Below are 22,513 nucleotides of genomic sequence, written 5' to 3'. Positions count from 1 at the left end.
CATCTATCTATCTGCCTTTTATTTACTTGCTCACTAGTTCATTCATCAATTGATTTTTTTAACCTGCCAGAAATCAGGTTGTAGTCATTCATATATATGGACAGCAGGGGGCAACCTTTCCTTATTCAATTTCTCTCTCTCTCTCTCTCTCTCTCTCTCTCTTTCTCTCTCTCTCTCTCTCTCTCTCTCTCTCTCTCTCTCTCTCTCTCTCTCTCTCTCTCTTTCTCCTCCTTCTTAAGACAGGGTCTCACTATGTAGCTCTGGCTGTCCTGGAACTCATTTTGTAGATCAAACTGGACTTGAACTCACAGAAATCTGCCTGCCTCTAGGTTCCTAGTGCTTGGAATATAGGTATGCATCCCTAAACAGGCCTTTTACTTTATTGTTTTGTCCTAGGTAATTGCCATTTGGGCTTAGCCAGTAGAGGGAATAAGAAGAGTGTGCAAAACATTGTGGGGGTAGGAAAAGATTCTTTTTAAAGGTGTGTGTTTGAGCTGGTTATGGTGGCACAAGCTGGTAGGATTTGCAGAAGGAGGCAAGGCTGAGACAGGAGGATCATGAGTTTGAGGCTAGCCTGAGTCACACATTTTGAAAAAAACAAAAAGAAAAAGATAGAAAAAGGTGTGCTTGTCGTAAGGGAGCTAGATGGCGAATCACACAAACGCGTTTTACACAAGAACAATTTTGAGAATTTTAGAATATTAATGTGTTTCTCTAAGCCCGTCCTGTCCTGGTGGGTTTCTCAGGAACTAAAACATGAAGAAGTTAAAATGAGTTAGCAAATAGTGAAAAGGTCACACTTGTCAAGACTCCTTATTTGAATTCTGGGGCTGTTGCACCTAGCTGATAGTTTTGTTTCTTGGGAAGTCCAATCTTGGTTCCCGTCTGACTGGACGGTCACCTTTTCTGGCTAGAGGACTTGGACACGTTATTAAGCCTTTTAAGCTATAAATATCATTATATGTAAGGGTAATGATAATAAAAATGTCTATTTTAGGCAGCTGTGGGGACTAAGTGAGATAATTCATGCAAACACAGCAGAGTGTGGTTTATTTTATTTTATTGACAAGTTTTTGGTATTTCACTATTCAGTCCAGGCTGAATACAAGCTTGTATTCTTTTGTACCCACCTTCCTATTGCTGGGATTAGAGTGTGCAGTAATATACTGGGCATCCAGGAGCATTGCTAGCACACTGGTTCTTGGGTCTCATCAAGATGAGAGAGGCCTGGAAGGTTCACTAAAGCACAGGTTACTGAGCCCACCCCAAGATTTCTTACTCAATACTTGCCTAGTGCAGACTAGTGCTTTCTTTGCTAAGTCCTCCTGATTCTGGTGCTGCTCTTCAAGGGATGTTCTTTCAGAACCATTCTGAAAAGTTGTCTTCTATCACATTTGTCTCCATTCTTCTTCAACGCTCTACTCATTTAATCACTGCATACCAGGCTTATTTTAATCACTGTTATTGGGATAATGAAGGTAATATTTCTTGTCAAGACGTTCAGAGTCAGGTTCAGAGGTTAAGAACCGCAAGGGAAGCCCATTATGTGTCAATGGGACTCTCTTTTCTGGTTTAGTCTCTTTGGTGCTCTGAATGCTTCTTGTACCTTGATAGGTGTCTTCTTATTTACACAAGGAAAATTTCCTTCTATGATTTGTTGAAAATATTTTCTCTGTCTTCCTATATTCCTATAATTCTTAAAATTGGTCTTTTCACAGTGTCCTGGATTTCCTGGACATGTTTTGTACCATGTTTTCTTTTGAAAGATCTAACATTTTCTTTGACCATTTATTCTGTCATGTTTTCAATACTTGACATTCTTTCTTCCATCTTTTGTATACTGTTAGCGAGGCTTGCTTCTGAAATTCCTGTTTGAGTTTCTGAGTTTTTATATCTAAATTTTCCTCAGTTTGGTTTTCTTTATTGATTCTATTTCTTCATTCAAGTCTTGAACTCTTTTATTTATTTTCTTCCATTGTTTGAGTTTTTATAGATTTCTTTTTTAAATTTATTTATTTATTTATTAAAGATTTCTGCTTCCTCCCCGCCACCGCCTCCCATTTCCCTCCCCCTCCCCTGATCAAGTCCCCCTCCCTCATCAGCCCTAAGAGCAATCAGGGTTCCCTGACCTGTGGTCATCACAAAACATTCAGGAAATATGGGACACAATAAAAAGACCAAACCTAAGAATAATAGGGATAGAAGAAGGGGAAGAGTCACAGCTCAAAGGCCCAGAAAATATTTTTATAGATTTCTTTAAGGATTTTTTTTCATTCTCCTTTAAAGGACTTCTCTCATATTCACACAGGTATTTTAATGTCTTGCTCTTGCAGTTTAGCTACGCTGAAATACTCTGAACCTACTATAGTAGGGTTGCTGAATTCTATTCAAAGCATGTTGTCCTGGTTGCTATTGACTGTATTTTTGTGCTGGTATTTAGGGTTTGGAAAGATTTTAAATCCAGTTGCTGATATCTAGTCTTGTTTTGTTTGGGTTTAATTCCTTGATTTCTGCTGCCCTGTCTAGTTCTTAGGAGAGTGTGGTATTTGTGCATTGCCCGGTAGGAAATTCCTCTGGCATCCTGATAGGTGTGGCCACTAGTGTTCTAGGCAAAATGTGTTCCTAGGTATTAGAAGATGACAATTAGGAATGTGATAGGCTGTGGGGGCACTGAGGGAGTCTACAGGAGAGAGGAAATCCAGAAGTTCACCAGGATCTGCACTGGGAATGTGGGCAAAGAGTGAGGGGAGTCCATAACAGGTAGTCTGCTACAGAACTGAGGATGCTCCAGAACTGGGAGCTTGGATATGGAGGAGAGGAGGGAGCATGAAGGTCTGAAGCTCACCTGCCTGCTTCATTGATCTACTTGCCTCTCTGGTAGGTATTGTTTGTGGGCTCCCAGAGAAGCTTGCTGGAGTCAGAATCTGGGATAACAGTGGGGAGGAGGTTTGAGGAGATCTGCACTGTTTGTTGGAGAAGGGTGAGGGGAGGACAGGGATGGAACAGGACAGGGAGTAGGGGGAGGTTACAGCATGCGATCTGCTACAGAGGTGGAGGTGAGACTGCCTGCCTCCTGTGGTTTCCCAGGGGAATGTTTGCTGGTGTGGAGACTAAGAGAAAGAGGTGAGTGGAGGGGTAAAAAAGGTTGGAGGAGAAAACCCCTTTCACCAGACACAGGGTCAGGGAGGGAAATGAGGTTGCACCTGGTGGTCTGTTACAGCGCTGGGGATGAGACTGGGGGATTGGACTTGGAGGAGAGCTGTATGTGGCTTGGGTTGCGGAGGAGACTTGAAGATCTGCAGTTAGGTTGTTTGCTTCTGTAGCAGAAGTGGCCTGCAGGGTAGAGGGGGATGTCTGCTAGAGTTTGGGAATGGGATAAAACAATGAGTCTTGGGAAGGAAATTGGGAGGGGAAAAGGGGAAATTCCTCTTGATCCAGTCGGAATTGGGGTTGCCCAGTGAGACCTTATCTAAGGACCCCCACTCTTAGGATGGAGTAGAACTGCATTGGCATGAACACTTTCTTTATGTAGAGTCAGCATCACTAAGATTTACATTGGATACAAAGAGTTTCTGCCATAGTCAAAAAAATCAGTGGTCTTGTGAACCACAACAATCATTACAACTTGAAGCCCCACTGAAGAACTAAGGAAGAAAAATTGTTAGCTCTATTATTCAGATATGACATTTTTTTGAAAAAGTAAAATGAAATAAACTCGCCATTACGATTTCACTAAAATTATTTTTGTGTTTCATATGCTGCTGCTGATTATCTCATGAGGTCCATTTTGCAGTCAAGGATAACTTTTCATGGAGACTCTGTTCTCAGGGTCTCAGATAAGAGCTTTCCTCCCAGAGCTATGATGCTAGAGAGGTCAGGCAGGGGAACCGGCAATGAGAGCAAATGCACTTTATTGACATGTGGGACTGAGGAGGAAGTGTGGATTTTTAGTTGGCAGCAATTGTGTTCTGAATCCAGTCCACATAGTTGCAGACCTTGGTGTAGACACCAGGACTTCCTGCCAGGGCACAGCCATAACCCCAGGAGACAATGCCCTGCAGCTCTCCATTGCAGACCACAGGGCCGCCAGAGTCACCCTGGAATGGAGAAAAAGTGTTTAAAGAAGGGTCATAAAGAAAAAGGATCACCTCTATTCTTACCTTAAGACCTCATTCTAGATACCTTGTGAATCCATTTGTTTTTCATTGAAACACATCCTCTAATCTTACTAATGAGATGAAATTATATCTGGAGTAGATCTCACTTGCCTCTGATCCCACAGTCTCACTTGCCCCTGATCCCTTCTAGTCTCACAACATTAAACTTTCAAATCCCACTTCCAGGAGAACAGGGGCTTCATAAGCAAAGGGAGCCAATCACCTGGCAGGAATCTTTGCCTCCCTCCAGGAAGCCAGCACAGACCATGTTATTGGTGATTTCCCCAGGGTAGGAGGCTTCACAGTCAGCCTGAGACAGCAGTGGGGCATCCAGGCACTGGAGCAGGTCTGGGTTATTCACTTTGGGGAAAAGTAATGATCAAAGAAAGAAGAAATATGCATTAGAACACCCTGAGGAGCAATAGTTTATTTCTGAACACCATTGGTAACCACAAGAGAGATCATTAAGACTATAAATTCTAGCAAAGAATTATAGCTTTCTAAATCTATAAAATGACCATTGTTGATTCTTTTTTCAGTATAATAGCAGCATGTATTTGCCCTCTTTAGCTTACAGGGGTGAACTTCTTGGTATTTTGTATCCATTTGGTACCAGATATAATTCTATTCTAGTTGGCACTTCAAACATATTTGCATCATAAAAGTCAATAAGTTCAAATCCGGAGACATGGCTAGTTTTGGAAAACATGGGAAAGGAGGGATGTAGTAGGTGACTGGTTCTACTTACCACCGAAGCTGAGGGTGTTGCCCCAGCCAGAGATGAGGCACTGAGTGCCAGCAGGTGCACAGGAGGTGGGCAGAGCTACTGGGGCCACTCGGGCATTGAGGGCCACAGGGGATGAGAGCTTGATCAGCATGATGTCGTTGTCCAGGGTTCTTGAACTATAGTTGGGGTGCCTAATGCTCTTGGAGGCAGTGATGAACTGCTCATTGCCTTCCAGGAGGTTAATGTTGTGTTCTCCCAGCCTCACTTGGATGCGGCTGTTGGAAAGAAAAGATATGGCAGAGAGGGTTTTGTATGTTACTCCAAAACCCAAGGTTCCAAAGGTTCATGTTCAGGTTGCCTTAAAGGAAAAGCTCTTCCGTGGTGGACAATTTCTGGTTAGGCGTCCTGGCCTCTTTATCTACAGAGATTGTCGGTACATAGGGTATAAAATAAAGGGGTGCAGCTTGAACTGGTTTTTAATCTGCCATACCACAGCCCCTCATATATCCAGGGATGTGGACCCAAGGTGATATTTAATTCACACCCCACTCTCTGAATATTTGTTAGCCACAATAGGAACTATGAATAATATTTCTCACTTTGTTAAAAAACTAGTATGTGGGCCCTAATCCTGTGACCCCGAGAGAAATTTACATTCTTGCTTCAACTCCAGAACTATTGAGCCAGAATCTCAGCCTGGGTTCAGTGTTTTAAGACACCTCATCGTCTTTGTGATGCACACTCAGGGCTGAGAACATACAGTAGAGACTGCATTGATTTCACCAATATTTAGCTGTATTTCTGAAACCTTGGAGTTCATTACTCTTTTTAGCTTGTAGTCCTTATACAAAGTTCTTGCTTAACTTTCTCACTAGGTTTCTAGGATAGCATGATAAATTCTTCTTGGTTTAATGACCCATGATCCTTGCTATTGTGAGTTTGTTTGAGGAAGTGAGAGGCTTCCTATTCTGGAATCACATTTCACTCTTGCTCATGATAATTAGAGCTTCTGCCAGAAATTGCTTTTTTTCATGACTTTCCCCATTCACCTTACAGCTTCACTACTTGCTCAAGTTCTATGTTCTAAATATGACCCAGGTTGTGGGCTCTGCAGCCAGGTCCATCACTTACGTCTTGTAGCAGTGAGCTGCAGATACTACCCACTCGTTATTGATGAGAGAACCTCCACAAAAGTGGTACCCAGAGTTCAGAGACACCTGGTAGGGAACAGAATTCTCGCTGCAAGTGTATCCTCCGACGATCTTGTCATCATCAACAGGAAAAGCAACTTGAATGGAGATAGGAAATGAAAACAAGCCAATTTATCAGGGTGTTAGAAGGTGAAGCCATTGGCTCTGTGGCAGCTTAAACCCTTAGGATTTCTTACTGAGCCTATTGACTGTAGGAAAACTGGGATCACTCTGTCTCCAATACATAACATAGATTCTAGGGTTTCCCAGTGTTGGGATCTGCAGGACAGATAGGTGGTTCCCACAGTGCTCAGATCTCTTCTGAGCATCTGAGTTGAGACAGTGAGAACTACCTAAGAACACATTTAGTGGGATCCCATTAGAAGCCAGTTTTGCCCATGGCCTCCTTTACTTGTTTGTGCCACATGGATGTTGGCTTTTTTTGCAATATCAGGATGATTTGACCTAGGCCAGCTCCCCGCAGAAATCAGCACTATAGACTGAGGCCAGAACAGAAAGGAATTCCCAGCCACCTTAGACACGGGGAGAGCACAGCAACTGGGCAATGTAACAGCACTTCTTAACTTTCAGTGTGTGACTGGTAAGATTAACCTTATCTCAGGACTTTAGAACCCCAGTAAACAGGCAGGACCCTGGCAGAACTCTAATGGTCAAATCTTGGAGAAAAATATGTTTTCTGTGTCTTCAGGCACGCTTTTCCTTGAGAATATCTATGGGGGAAGTAGCCCGGACTCACTGGGACCAAGCAGTGGGCATGCTGGCTCATTTCACGGAACCTCTGCCAGGCCTACCTTTCAATAGCCCCTGCTTTTGGCACCAATTACAGAGAAGACCGGTGGTGAGAGCAGATTAAAGGGGAAGTGAGAAAGATGAAAATGGGGAGAAGATCTGCGAGGCTGGGGAGACTATCAGAAGATAGAGAGACAGCACTGGGACAGTTCATACATTCTAGTTAGTGGGCTGGAAAGAGCTTGGAGAAAGGCATTGAACTCACCAGCAGCTCCCACAAGGGCCAGAATCAGGAGAGCACTCATGGTGGCAGAAGGTAGTGAGTATGGGGAGAAAGACTGTCTTTATAGCTCCCTAGAGAGAAGAAGGCATAACAGTGAAGGGGTCATTGTCCTGCACAAACACAACTGCACATTTCTGTTTCCCAGAGTCTTGCATCAGCTTTGATGTCCGGTACCCTTGACACTAGGGGACTTACAGGTGACAGGGAAATGTTTTTTCTCAGGCCAGAGAGTGAGAGCAAGCAGAGGAAGTCAAGCCCCCCCCTCCCCCCCCACACACTCGTCTACACAGTGGGATTCCAAAGGCTGAGGGAATGAGTGTTAGGAAGAAAGTGTCTAGGACCCTTAGAAATCCTCTGACTTTGTGGATGTTAATTTAAAAAATTTTGAGGATGTCCTAGTTCTGGTAGCTAGCTAGTGAGGCTGTTGGGAAACAGCCTGGCCTAAGCCTTTCACCTGAGAAGCCAATGCATCCACTGACTAGGAAGAAGAAATTAGAGGGCCCCGAGGCTCTGAGGTCCACAATTAGAGCAGTAAAGATGGAAAAGCAGGAGGTGCAGAGTTCCTTACAAGTCTGAGCTTTCAACTATTTTTTATTCTCTAACTAGGCTCATGGGTTGCAGGGGTCTTGAACAACATGGAGGAAACTTAAGTAGGCTCTTCCTGGATACATTACAGGGATGGAATACTTACACCCGAAATGCGGTTTTCTTTTTCCCTTTGCATTTGTTAACATCGCGTGTCATTTTTAAGAGTCATCAAGGCCCCAGACAACTGCAATAATTATAAATATCCCATATTAGGAAGACGCCTCCTAACCTAAGAGCATGCATGATATTTTAGATATTAGAAAATGTTTGGACAGAGTTTGGACTCTGATCAGAGAATCAGCTATGTATAAATATGGAGGGACTCTGTAATTTTCTATTTTGTTTATAGCAAGAGAACTATGCTAGGCACAGTCCTCAATTGATTAAGGTAAAATCCGGCCAAAGAAGTTTATTGACTGACAATGTGTCAATCTGAATTAATTATACAGTCACTTGGAGGAGCCTTGCATCAATTGTGTATCTTTCACTTTCTCCACTCTGACCAGAGGCTTAGGGAGGTGTGAGTTGGAGCTGAGGTTATATATCAGTTTTCTTCAAGGTATTGGATGTTCTAGAGATGCTAAATAGAGGTGTAAAAGCTTGGTTATAATTGTGGCGATTGTGTTGGAGATGGCAAGATGACTGGAGGATGGAGAAGCTAGAATGAGGTACAGGAAAGGCCAACATGGGTTTCAAAGGCTCTGCTGGGGCCCCACTCCTGCCATTGTTAGGTCAGCATTACAAGGAAGTACCTCTACTAAATGCTCTCATTTCTGTAACCTACACTCAACCTAAAGGCTTTTGAGCTCATACCTACTGAACAGTGACTGACAGATTTAGGAATTCTCACATTTTTACTTTTCACAAATGTTTTAGTATGAGGTATTCAGAAAGGATAGATTCACAAGAGTTCGTTTTTACCCAAGAAATTAATTGGAAACTGTCATGCTTCCCCAAGACTCTAAGAAACCATGGAATTTGTCAGAGTGTGAGATTTGTTGCAGGTGACTGTCAACTAGGAGGTCCTCATGGGACAAATTACACATCCGCTTTCCTTTTGTAAGCACCAGTCTTTCCGGAATGACATGAGCAAGGAATTTGCATTCCACATTGTATTTTGTCTCAGACCTTTACCTGGCCATGAACTCTCATCAGGTGCATGGCAGACACCTTTGCAAACACCTCTGTGTTTATAGACTTAAATGATTTCACTCTGTGTAGTCTAGAATTTTCCACAATGTAGTTAGCATGCTGCTGGCTGGGGTGTGTTTGCAGGACTTCTATTTTAGTGGTGAGATGTTTGCTTTGGTGTCTGCTTATTTCCTTGTGCCCTGGCAGGTGGCCCACAGTGAGGAGATCAGCAATATCTAAGAAATGAGTTTTGGCTACACGGAGTTAAGGATTGGTCCTTGACACTCTGTATAAAAGGAACCATTTGGGGACATAAGCATTTCTGTACCTCAGACTTGAAGGCAGGTATGCACTTGACATATTGCCAGAGTGGAGTCTTTCTGTTGTCTCTTTAGCGTGAAAGTCATCATCCTACAAGGTGGATGGGATGCCATCAATACGCTGATAACTAAAATGATGTAAAATAGACTCCAGGCAGCACTTGAAACCCTCCCTCTAAGAAGCTACACTACTAGAGGGCGCAGCAAGGTCTTACTTCTTTATCTTATTCTGATTTTTCTCCTCTTTTCCTTTTCCTTTAACTGTTTTTTTTGTTATCCTCATATTTAATATTTATTTTATTTAAAGGTATCTTATACTTGGGTTTTTTATTCTTATTTTCATGCTTCATATACATATTTCTCTTATTTTATATTTGAATTTAAATATCTTGTTCTTTTTATCCTCATTTTCTCATTTTCTTGCTTATTCCTTATAATATAAATTACATTTTAAATATGCATATATTTTTTGAAAATTTCATCCATGCATAAAATGTATTTTGTTCATTTCTATCCCTGTTTATAGCACATTATGTTTTCTGAATTTTCTTTTGTGATTGCTAGTGGTATAGTATTTGGATGCAATTATTCTCCTATTATGGATAAACAGAGACATAAATAATTTATTAAAATAGTCTTATAGATCATATACATTTTAATTTTACTGTTCATTATTTTGGAGTGCATAGCACTAAAATTTCTACCCAACCATAATGTATGCATTAAATTTAAAAGTATTGCCAATTGACTAAAAGGACCTTTTGTTTTTATTTGTTTTTCAAGACAGGGTTTCTCTGTGTTTCAGTTTTGGCTATACTGGATTCACCTTTGATCCAGGCTGTTTTGACTCATAGAGATCTGCCTGCTTTTTCCTTCCTTCTGATGGGTTAAAAGCATGTGGCACCACTGCCTGGATGATTGGAAGAGTCTTTTGCTAAAAGCAAAATGAATAAAATGAGATTGAAAAGAAGAAAATGGCCATCTTGATAAACGCAATCTTCAGATTCAATGAGATCCATATCAAAATCCCAACACAATTCTTCACAGACCTTGAAAGAGCAATACTCAACTTTATATAACCCCCCCCCCAAAAAAAAACTCAGAAGAGTTAAAACAGTCCTGAACAATAAAGTAACTTCTAGAGGCATCATCATCCCTGACATCAAACTCTACTATAGAGCTATAGTAATAAAAGGAGCTTGGTATTGGCATAGAAACAGATACATGGATCAGTAGGTTTGAATTGAAGATCCTGATATTAGTCCACACACCTATGATCACATGATTATTTTGACAAAGAAGCCAAAATGGTACAATAAAAAAAAAGAAAGAATCTCCAATGAATAATGCTGGTGTAACTGAATATTGATATTTAGAAGACTGGAAATAAATCCATATCTATTGTGATGCACAAAACTCAAGTCCAAGTGAATTAAAGACCTCAACATAAATCCAGCTACCTGATAGAAGAGAAAGCGGGAAGTTGTCGTGAACACATTGGCACAGGAGACAACTTCTAAAATATAATACCAGTAGCATAGACACTGAGAACAACAAGCAATAAATGGGACCTCCTGAAACTGAAAAGTTTCTCTAAAGCAAAGGACATGGTCAATAAGACAAAATGACAGCCCGCAGTATGGGAAAAAATTTTCACCAATCCCCATACCTGACAGAGGGCTGATCTCTGAAAAAAAAAAACCAAAAAAACAACAACAAAAACTATAAAGAACTCAAGAAACTAGACACCAAAATACAATATAATTGATTTAAGAATGGGGTACAGATCTAAACAGAGAATTCTCAACAGAAGAATTTCAAATGGCCAAAAAACATTTAAGCAATTGCTCAACATCCTTAATCATCAGGGAAATGCAAATAAAAGTGACTCTGAGATACCATCTTACACCTCTCAGAATGGCTAACATCAAAAATATTGAGGACAGCTTATGTTGGAGAGGATGTGTGGTAAGAGGAACTCTCTTTCACTGCTGGTGGAAGTGAAAACTTGTACAGTCACTACTTTGGAAATCGATATGGTGGTTTCACAGAAAATTGGGAATTCATCTACCTCAAGAACCAGTGATACCACTCTTGAGCGTATACCCAATGAATGCTCAATCATACTACAAGGGCTCTTGCTCAGCAGTGTTCATAGCAGCATTATTTGTAACAGCCAGAACCTAGAAACAACTTAGATGCTCCTCAACAGAAGAATGGATAAAGAAAATGTGGTATATTTACACAATGGAATATTATTTGTAAAAAACAACAGCATCATGAAATTTGCAGGCAAATGGATGGGACTGGAGAAAACCATCCTAAGTGAGGTAACCCAGACTTAGAAAGACAGACACAGTATGTACTCACTCATACGTAAATTCTAGATGCTAAGAAAAGGATAACCAGACTACAATGTACAGTTTCAGAGAAGCTAGGTAATAAGCAGGACCCTGCGAGGGATTCATAGATCACCCTGGGAAGGGAATTAGATGAGATTTTCTGGGTAAACTGGGGCAAAGGGGTACAATAAAGAGGAAGGGGTTAGAGATGAGAAATGAGGGATCAGGATAGGAGGGGGTGGAGGGGTAGAGTGGGAAAGCAATGAAAGAGATATTTTGATAGAGAGAGCCATTATGGGGTTAGGAAAAAACCTGGTGCTAGAGAAATTCCCAGAAATCTACAAGGATGAACCCAGCGAAGACGCCTAGCAGTAGTGGAGTGGGGTGGTGATGGTGCTTGAACTGACCTTCTGGTGAGTACTCCAACTGTCATCATAGAGCCTTCATCCAGTAACTCATGGAACCAGATGTAGAAATTCACAACTAAGCACCAGGCCAGGCTCTGGGAATCCAGTTGAAGAGAGAGAGGAGGGAATATATAAGCAAGAAAAGTCAAGATCACAATGGAGAAATCTACAGAGACAGTTGAGCAAAGCTCATGGAAACTCAGGAACTTCAGACGGACAACTGTGGAGTCTCCATGGGACTGAAACAGGCCCTCTGTATGTGGGAGACAGTGGTGAAGCTTGGACTATTTGAGGGGCCCCTGGTAGTAAGACAAGGATCTATCCCTGATGCATGCTTGCTTGTTGGAGCCTGTTCGCTATGGTGGAATGTCATGCTCAAACTTCATACTGGGGGAAGGGGTTTGGTCCTGCCTCAACTTAATGTGCCAGACTTTGTTGACTCCCCATGAAAGCCCTTACCTTTTGGGAAGAGTGGATGGGGGAGATGGGCTTGGGGAAGGTGGAGTGGTGGAGGCAAGAGGAGGAGTTGGAGGGAAAATTGTGATTGGAATGCAAAATGAAATTAAAAAAATAAAAACCATTAAAAAAGAGTTAGTCTAAAAAATAAAAACAAAGCTGAATTTTGAGAAAGCATTGGTATGTTTTTAAAAGAAGACTCCTAGATAATTAGAATTTTCATATCAGACCATAGCCATAAAAGGAAGACATTTAAAATTTAGGTAATAGCAGAAAATATACAAATACAAAATCAGTTGTGATTATTCATAAGGAACACTAAAGAGACAATTTTAATGATCAGGTATATGAGGTATTTCAAGGCTATTTTTGATGCTTTAATATACCACAGTAGCTTATCAAACATTCTAAAGTATAAATAACCGTAAAACATTCACAGATTATGCAGGATTCCAGAGGAAAAATAAAGACTGTCTATAACTATCAAAGTGCTAGACAATGATGAGAGAGTTAGGCTGACTTCAAAGAATGAGAGACGTGGATAAGGAGATATTCTCCTCTCATTGCAAGAGAAATCAATTCAAGCTTCAGAAAAGTCATTTTTACAGAAACAGACTTCTCAAAAGTCTGTCTTCTCACTTAGATCTTGGGACTTCTCACCTGTGTTCTCTGGTCCATTCATCCCACCTGCCTGAATTCATATTTTCTGTGTCGTCTTCCCATTCCAGGGCTCTTTTCATTGGTCCACAAATGTGACTAGGCATGGCCTAGAGAAAGCAAGATTCATTTATTAAGATTATCACGATGTTTGCTGGGAGTCTCCCAGTAACTATTGTTTCTAGTTCTGTGCTTAGAAGGAAAGAAAGGCTATACTTTCTAAAGTCAAGAAGATTGCCTCTCTGAATGCTTCCTGGCATTTACATAGAAAGATTTTCAGTTTTCACACTGGCTTGCAACTATTGTCAATTTCTTTAAAGATTTATTATGTATGCAGTGTTCTGCCTGCATATATGTTTTCAAACCAGAAGAGGGCACCAGCTCTCATTACAGGTGGCTGTGAGCCACCATGCTGTTACTGGGAGTTGAACTTAGGACCTCTAGGAGAACAGCCAGTGATTTTAACATCTGAACCATTTCTCCAGGAGAGCAGCCCTAGAGGGCTCCATCTCCAGCCCCACAACTGGCAACTCTTAGCTACAGTGATGAATTCAGACTTTGAGATGACAATCACAGTATTCTGAGCTGATGAACTTCTAAAATGACCATTAACTCAGAGAGAAGGATACACACTTCCTCAAAAAAGGAGAGGGATAAAACCAAGAAAGCAATGCAATGAAAGTTATCTTGCATAATTCACTAAAATATCGATGACTGTTTTCCTTAAAGAAGGAACTTCAAAATCACTAGTACCACATGGGAGCTTCTGCGAGGCATTCTATGGTGGAAGTAAAAGAAATGTTAGCAGGAGATTCAACATTCTGTAGGAAGTACCCTCACCCAGAAGGATAAGGTTTCTGAAATTCTGTAACATCACATCCTTATGCAAATGCTACTCATCAGGGTCTAAGCAAGTCTCTCAGGAAAAAAACAAAGCCATGATTACATCCTTAGTTGACAACATTTCCCCATAGTATTTATTTTCATTTTATGAACTATATGAGGTATGTCAAAGCTATTTTTGATGCTTTAATATGCCACAGTAGCTAATCAAACATCCTTTACATATGTGTTTCTTCTTAGAAGGATTTTATTCCATGTGGATTTGAGTAGATTTCTAGTATATACTAGACAGTGATTTACTTTCAGGGTTTGAAATATATCATTCTGTACCCCCTTCCTCATATGGATTTCAACTCAGAAGTCTTACGTGATTCTGATGGGTTTATATTTATGAGTTTGCTTTCTTTATAGCCAGTTTTATTATTTCCTGTTTGTGTAGTCTTTCCATCTTAACTATGTCATAGAGACATTCTTTTATGGCTGTGTTTACCCACAATTCTTGAATGTCCATGTCTTTCCCTGGATTTGAGAAATTTCCTGATGTAATTTTATCAAACTGATTATCTGTGACTAGCATTTATTTTCCATTCTTCCTCTAGTTACTGATTTTCAGGAGTGTACTCTTGATCATGATTCCTGAGTTCTTGAGAAAACATGACCTTGCCTACTTGTCAGTTTTGTTGGCTGAATGTAGTATTTTCTCTGTCTTTTCTTTGATTCTTGATATTCCTTATTCTGTTTAGTATAGTCTACGTGTAATGCTTTCCATTATACATTTTTGTTTTAGTTTTTGAATTTTTCATTTCTAACAGCGATGTTTTTGGTATTTTCATTATGTTTTGTTGTGGTTCAATATCTCAGTATCTCAGCTAAAGTTCTCAGTGATGTGCCATTCATGTTCTTGTTTTTCCCTTTCTGAAATAGTTTATTTCCTTTTAAAAATGGACTTCAGCTGGGCATTTGTGGCACATGCCTTTAATCCTAATACTAGGGAGGCAGAGACAGGTGAATCTCCATGAGTTCAAGGCCAGCCTGGTCTACCAAATGAGTTCCAGGACAGGCCCCAAAGCTACAGAGAAACCCAATCTCGAAAGAAGAAACAAAAAATTAGTTATATTTTTTGGCATTTTAACTTATTCACCATCATTGGATTCAGTACTTAACGAGCCATTATCTTTTAGGGGAGCTAGGCTTCCTTGAGTTTCCATCCAGATGCACATTGGTTGGGATGACTATTTCTTCAAGCTTTATTTGAGTCTTCTTTGTGAGTAGCCTCCTCTTAAAGTCTCAGTCCACAAGACCCTTCAGAAAAAAGAAACCAACATAACAACAGTATTTCTTTACTTCATTAGTTACTTATTTTTAAAAATTATTTGTTTTTTTTTTCAGTTAACTTGTTTATTATGTAAACAGTGTTCTGCTTGCATGTTTGCCTAGGGGCCAGGAGAGGGCACCAGATCTCATTACAGAGGGTTGTGGGCCATCATGTAGTTGCTAGTAATTGAATTCAGGACCTCTGGAAGAGCAGCCAGTGTTCTTATAACCTCTAAATCTTCTCTCCAGCCCTAGTTACTTGTTTTATTTACGTGATAAAATACCTGAAATGTATTTAATCAACAAAACATTTGTTTTAGTCACCATTTGATGGTGCAGTCCATTATTGTGAGGGAGTTGTGACAGAAGGAGCCTGAGATAGCTCACCATATCTCAGTGCTACAGGAGGGAGTTAAGACAGAAGGAGCCTGAGATAGCTCACCATATCTCAGTGCTACAGGAGGGAGTTGTGACAGAAGGAGCCTGAGATAGCTCACCATATCTCAGTGCTACAGGAGGGAGTTGTGACAGAAGGAGCCTGAGATAGCTCACCATATCTCAGTGCTACAGGAGGGAGTTAAGACAGAAGGAGCCTGAGATAGCTCACCATATCTCAGTGCTACAGGAGGGAGTTGTGACAGAAGGAGCCTGAGATAGCTCACCATATCTCAGTGCTACAGGAGGGAGTTGTGACAGAAGGAGCCTGAGATAGCTCACCATATCTCAGTGCTACAGGAGGGAGTTGTGACAGAAGGAGCCTGAGATAGCTCACCATATCTCAGTGCTACAGGAGGGAGTTGTGACAGAAGGAGCCTGAGATAGCTCACCATATCTCAGTGCTACAGGAGGGAGTTGTGACAGAAGGAGCCTGAGATAGCTCACCATATCTCAGTGCTACAGGAGGGAGTTGTGACAGAAGGAGCCTGAGATAGCTCACCATATCTCAGTGCTACAGGAGGGAGTTGTGACAGAAGGAGCCTGAGATAGCTCACCATATCTCAGTGCTACAGGAGGGAGTTGTGACAGAAGGAGCCTGAGATAGCTCACCATATCTCAGTGCTGCAGAAGGACTAGGACTGTAGAAGCTGAATGCTCTTTTTGACCCGAGGTTTAGATTTCTCACACTTCATGGTAAAAAAACCACATCAAAGAAGCACATTTATAGATCATGCTGGCTTGTGGCTAATAGTATGGGTTTGTCAGTCTCCACTTATCCAAAGGTGATGGGATTCATCCATGTTATAAATGGTCAGGTCATAAATCATAGAATCCTTCCTAGCCAAGCTGCCTGGCTAATTCATTTCAGTGTGTCCACATTTGTCTGTCCCATTGTTCACAACTGCCTCTTGGTGTCATCTCTCTCTGAGATGCTCTTGTAGAGTATCCCAGATCCATTTACTGTGGTTGTTTCTGTTTTTCATGACTGCAAAGTAGCACGGTCTCAATCAACAGGCTCCCTTCTCAAAATGTTATCTTGATAGAGCCCTCCAGGGTATGAAGAACGGTCATGTATTTATCCTTCATGTTGACCTGTCACACAGAAGGGATCACTGTCACACCAAAACTTTTCACCTGTGTGTAAGGCTTGTGATAACCACGTGCATGTTCTTTGTGTAAGATTGTGTCTCTTTCTAGTACAATACTTGACATGCTTTCTGAATCAAAGTTCTGTTTCTCCTCTTCATATGTGATCCTTGCCTAGAGATAGATATTTTCAACCATATTTCATAGCCTTTCTATTTCTCCATGCTTTTCAGATTGTCTAATCACCTCTCTTGAGATTTCTGGTGTTCTTTCATTCTTTTCGTGCAGTAGTGTGGCTCCCCTATTACCCTGAGTCTTCTCTATCTTTATTACACTACAATTGGCGTCTCAGCTGCCATCCCATTCTAGACGCTCAACATCTCTTTTCCTTAAGACATTTTTCTTTACTAAATAAACATATGCTGAATTAGTAGAAAATTATAGTAACAATGTTATAGAAAAGGAAGTAAAACCTTGCCATCTCATTCTAGACACTCAACATCTCTTTTCCTTAAGACATTTTTCTTTACTAAATAAACATATGCTGAATTAGTAGAAAATTATAGGAATTAAAAACTTTAAGTAACAATGTTATAGAAAAGGAAGTAAAACATTGCTCTCATGACATTAGTTTGTGCATTGTATGGTTCCCTAGACATGCAAGGGATAGAGAAGCAAAGTAGACAACAGACAATGGTAACAATACATTTTATCCCAAAGAATGTGAGGCAGTGTTACTAAAACAGAAGAAAGTGTTAAAAATGCATAAAATACAGGTACAGTGGTTGGGAACATTCAATTTTAGGAGGTATATTTCAGTAAACAAAGTATGATAAGGTGCGCTGAGAGAGACTTCTATTATTCCCTCCTGACTCTATAGCAAAACCAAACTCTCTCTCTCTTTCTCCCCCCATAACATACTTGAACTTTTTCTAATTAAAAATCCATCATCCAGATAGAAACCCTCTTATTAGTTTCAAACTATTAAAGCTCACGACATATAGATGGTCATCAATACAATGGGCTGTTTTTATAAAACACAGTATTTTTGACATGAAACGGTGTTTGCATTTGTATTTGTCATTAGCAGACACACACTAAAGTAATGTATGTGATCCAATCAAATTGCAATCGTGTGTTTCTTTTCTCATATTAATAATCTGAGTATTTTATCCTAACTGTGAATTTCATTTGAGTAAAGTATTAAAAAAGAAAGAAAGATGACTGCGGTAAAGAGTCATTCAAGTTAAGGCAAAATCTAGGTCAGGCAAAGGAACTAGACAGTAGGAAAATGTCAGGCAAGTGCTTGCCCACAGATTCAAAGTCCACAGCCACGTTGTTTTACATTGTGGTAGAATTTTATTATCCAATGTTGTCATCTTTTAGTGGTTGATGTAGGAGAGTCTAGAAAGCTGTGCGTATAGTGAGCACAATGGCGGCTGGGAAAGCAATCGTCAGATCTATCACCAGCTGTGTGGAAGTCTTCTATGAGTCAATACTCACCTTTGCTTCCTACAAGAAAGGTGAAATAACAACCATTTCAAAGGAAAGAATGAACTAAGTGTAAAAATGTCTATACCGCTCTCGAGATGGAGCATACGGAGAGATTGTACATCATGAATGGAAGCAAATGTCTTCAGATTATGATGAACAGAAAAAGAGACAGTCTTTATCTTCTCTGTGGGTTTATGAACAACTGTGTTTGCTCTTAGTACAAAAAGGCATCCAAGTCAGTCAAAGAAGGCATTGTTTTGCCATCCATTGTGGGGATATTTTGTTTGTGATCTAACAAATAAAGCCTGCCTGAAAATCAGAGTGCGGAGCTAAACTACTAGTTAGCCATTGATGCCAGGCAGTGATGGCACACACCTTTAATACCAGCACGAGGGAGACAGAGGCAGATGGATCTCTGAGTTCAAGGCCACTCTGGGCTACATGAGATTGAAAAAGTCTAAAAGAGAAACAGAGCCAAGTGGTGGTGGCTCACACCTTTAACCCCAGCGCTAAGGGAGTGGAGACAGAAAGTGATAGAGCTGAGTGGAGAGAGGAATATGTGTAGAAGGAGACAGAGGCTCAGGATTCAGTCTGAGGTCTGAGATGGCATTCGTTCTGAGGACTTGTAGAGACAGGATAAGAGGTAAGAACTCTAGTGGCGGGCTGCTCTGCTTCTCTGATCTTTCAGCTCTCACCCCTAATATCTGACTCTGGGCTTTTATATAATAAGACTAAATGAAATCATGTTACAATCCATGCCTGTGAACATTATCACCTTCAGAATCCAAGTAAGGAATGTTTTTACATTTTACTTTGTTTTACTAAAATGAATTATTCATTGAAAAAAATCACCGATAAAAATGAAAGACTGTCAAAAATGCTATGTAACATCACTTTTCTATAATGTATTTTCACAAGAAAATATATTTCCCTTCCTTGTTTTGAGTTTTGTCTCTTCAGTGCTACTGAACTCCATGCTGATGTATTTGGAAATTTAGGATGCTCTCCAGAACTCTCAAGGGGAGAAAGGAATGATCTCCAATGTGAGTGTATTTCCTAATATCAAGAAGTTGGAGAGAGGAGGCACAGAAAGGGACAAAACCACTTTACTGGCATAGTGACTAGAAGGGCAGGGCTTTTTAGCTGGCAGCAATGGTGACCTGAATCCAGTCCATGTTACTGCACAACTTGGTGTGTACTCCTACTCTAGGCTTGTGCTCATGTAAGGGGTGAATCCCTGGAGCCCTCCATTGCAGACCCTGGGAGGGAGAAAGACTGTGCAAAGAAGAGGGCCTTTGAAATCCAGTCACTCACTTGAGTTGTCGTGTGGCTCCATGTCTTTGTCATGGTCACCCACCTTATACTTTTACTAAGCGGAGGGCATGCTGGTCTAGAGAAGACTTCTTCACTTTTCTTTAATCTCACTTCTTTTAGCTTTTTTGCCCTTGGCCCTTTGGAAATCAAATTATACTCCTAGGCAAAGAGTGGTCTTTGCATGCAAAGTGTGTCACCAACTAGAAGTAATCCTTGCCTCCCTGGAGGAAGTAAGCACAGAAAATGTTGGTGACCTTCTCAAGTTAGAGGTGCCGCAGTCAGCTTGAGACAGCAGGGGGCATACAGGAACCACAGGATGTCTGGGCTTGTTTACTATGTGGAAATAATCTGAAAGAACAAATATGACTAAGACCAGACTAGGTTGTTGCAACCCAACATTAAACACTGTGGGTAACTATTGGTGTGATTCGCCAAGATATTAAGTGTAGTAAGAGGCCACTTGTTTGTTCCTGGCTGCTCAGCCCCAAAATAACCACATAGAAACCATATTAAATAAATCACTGCTTGGCCCATTAGCTCTAGCTTCTATTTTTTTTGGGGGGGGGGCAGGGTTTCTCTGTAGCTTTGGAAGCTGTCCTGGAACTGGCTCTTGTAGATCAGGCTGGCCTCGAATTCACAAAAATCCATCTGCCTCTGCCTCCCAAGTGCTGGGATTAAAGGTATGCACCACTGTAACATGAGTGGGGCCAGGCCTGCTTGTTTGTGTTTTCTGTACTCCCACCAGGTCCCCTCAACTGTTTAGCTCCAAAGAAAATCACACACAGGTCTCCAAAAATTATAAGCTGATTGGCCCTTTATCTCTAGCCTCTCACTGGCTAACTCTCACATCTTGATTAACCCATTTTTCTGATCTATATTAGCCATGTGGCTCAGTACCCTTTTTCAGTGGGGCAGATCACATTCTGCTGCTTTGGTGATCTGGGTAGGAATGGGAGGAATCAACTTCCTCCTTCCCAGAATTCTCCTGTTCTCATTATATCATTTCTACTTCCTGTCTGGTTTTTCGGCCTATATTTTCTGCCTGGCCAATCAGCATTTATTTATAACGTGATTGACAGAATACAGACAATTCTCCAGCACACCAACACCACCCGACTAGCTCTAGGATAACTCTTATACTCTTACATCTTAATTTAATCCATTTCCATTAATCTATGTATTACCACATGGCTCTGGCTTACTGGTAAGGTTCAGCATCTGTCTCTGGCAGGGGTCTATGTGACTTCTCCTGACTCCTTATTTCCCCTAGCATTCAGTTTAGTTCCCCCCACCTACCTCTATTCTGCCCTGCACAGGCCCAAGACAGTTCTTTAATAACCAATGGTATTCACAGTATACAGAGGGGAATCACATATCAGTTAACTTCTAGCAAAGACCTGTGGCTATGAGATCCTAGAATAGGCACTGTTCCACTCTACTCTGGAGGTAATGATAGCATATTCTGCATCTGTCCCTTTTATAGTCTCTGGATCAGCTTACTGACTATGTAGACATACCTGGAATGATCTACAAAAGACTCTTTATAGTGTGTATGTGAACAGTATCTAAAGGTTAGTGCCCAAAGCTTGACTGCCAGGAACATGTTAGATTCTGAAATGTATACATAGAAATGGAAAGCGGATGAAGGATCCTATTCATCACTAAAGTTCAGAGTGTTTCCTCAGCCAGAGATGAAGCACATGAAACTGTCAGAGATATTGTGTTCAACCGGCACTGAGGGTCAGAGAGGAAGAGAGTATGGTTACCATGCAACCATTGTTTTGTATCTTCCTAATGAAGCCATGGTGGCTAATAGTCACGGAAGCAGTAACAAGCGGATTTTGCTTTCAAGCACACTGATGTTGTGTTCTCCCTGTCTTACCGAGGTCAACACTCTCCAGAAGACTTAATTGGCTAAGGTACAGTCCACACCATCTGAAAGAACAGGTGAAGACCACAGCAGTGAAAAAAGTAGGCCACACCAGTCAGAAGAACAGAGACCCTATGTTACATGAAAGGCCAACCTGACTACCTGAAGACCAGTGCCTAACATGGACAGAGACTTCCTACTAGATCAGGGGCCACTCTGGCCACTAGAAATCTGGGCCACAAAGACTAGAAGACCAAAAAGGAAACAGAAACCAAGAAAAAACAAAACACCATCCAACAAAGACAAACTCGGAAATCAGGCCCTAGACCTATAATCATACCAAAACCGGACACCTAAACACCACTGTAAGGTACAGTCAGCAATCACCAGGGCAATATGGCATCACGAGATACAAGTTACCCTATGACAGCAATACCTGAGTTTTCCAGGGCAGTTGAAACACAAGAAAATTACATTAAAAATGTTTATGGGCCTTAGATGATAGATAATTATGGTCCTTAGAAGATGATAGAGGTCCTTAAAGAGGAAATAAAAAACTCCTTTAAAGAAATTGAGAAAAAAACAACAAAAACATTGGAGAAAATTAATAAATACCTGTCATGGACCATGACGTCAATACAACAGGAAGCACTCAATAATTCAAGTGTCAACCCACCAGATGAGTAACTCTCTGATGGAGGAATCTTGTTAAACAAGGCTTATGGGACCACAGTCTCTCTAACTGGATTCTTCTGTCTATAATTTTTCTCATGTATCACATATTTCTTCCCTAAAAAGTTATGGGTATTTTCCCCACTGCTTGTGTGTTTATCTCATGTATATATTCCATCTAATGGGTACACATATAGCTGTGGGTGGCCAGAAAGATGATTTCTTCTTAAGACACATAATTTTGATGAATAGAAATAATATTAGGATATTTTGCGTAGCCCAGTCTGACAGAAAAATTACAATATTCTCAGTTACAGTGACAGTATTCTACACATTTAGCTAGTTTTAGACCTCAGAACAAATTCAAAATAGACTAGTTGCCCTGCAAAATATACACAGGGTCAAATTCCCAAGTTTCTGTTTGTTGAACCAAAGTCAAGCTGATAACATTAAAATATAACTCCCAACAACAAT

General features: G+C 40.8%; 2 protein-coding genes across 2 annotated transcripts in view; both read right to left on the bottom strand.

Annotated features, from left to right (window-relative positions):
• LOC142838452 (M1-specific T cell receptor beta chain-like) overlaps positions 1–22,513 on the bottom strand; it is a 320,262-nt gene that overhangs the window by 9,335 nt on the left and 288,414 nt on the right. The window lies entirely within an intron of this gene.
• On the bottom strand, positions 3,895–7,159 carry Prss2 (serine protease 2). The gene is made up of 5 exons (XM_075953423.1): positions 7,090–7,159; positions 6,016–6,172; positions 4,906–5,159; positions 4,381–4,517; positions 3,895–4,097 (listed from the first exon to the last, which is right to left on the bottom strand). Exons 1-5 carry the CDS (start codon positions 7,127–7,129, stop codon positions 3,948–3,950), a joined length of 738 nt encoding a protein of 245 aa, XP_075809538.1. The 5' UTR covers positions 7,130–7,159; the 3' UTR covers positions 3,895–3,947.

The sequence above is a fragment of the Microtus pennsylvanicus genome, chromosome 19 (assembly GCF_037038515.1).
Source record: "Microtus pennsylvanicus isolate mMicPen1 chromosome 19, mMicPen1.hap1, whole genome shotgun sequence".
Lineage (NCBI taxonomy): Eukaryota > Metazoa > Chordata > Mammalia > Rodentia > Cricetidae > Microtus > Microtus pennsylvanicus.
This window is presented reverse-complemented; position numbering and strand designations above follow the sequence as displayed.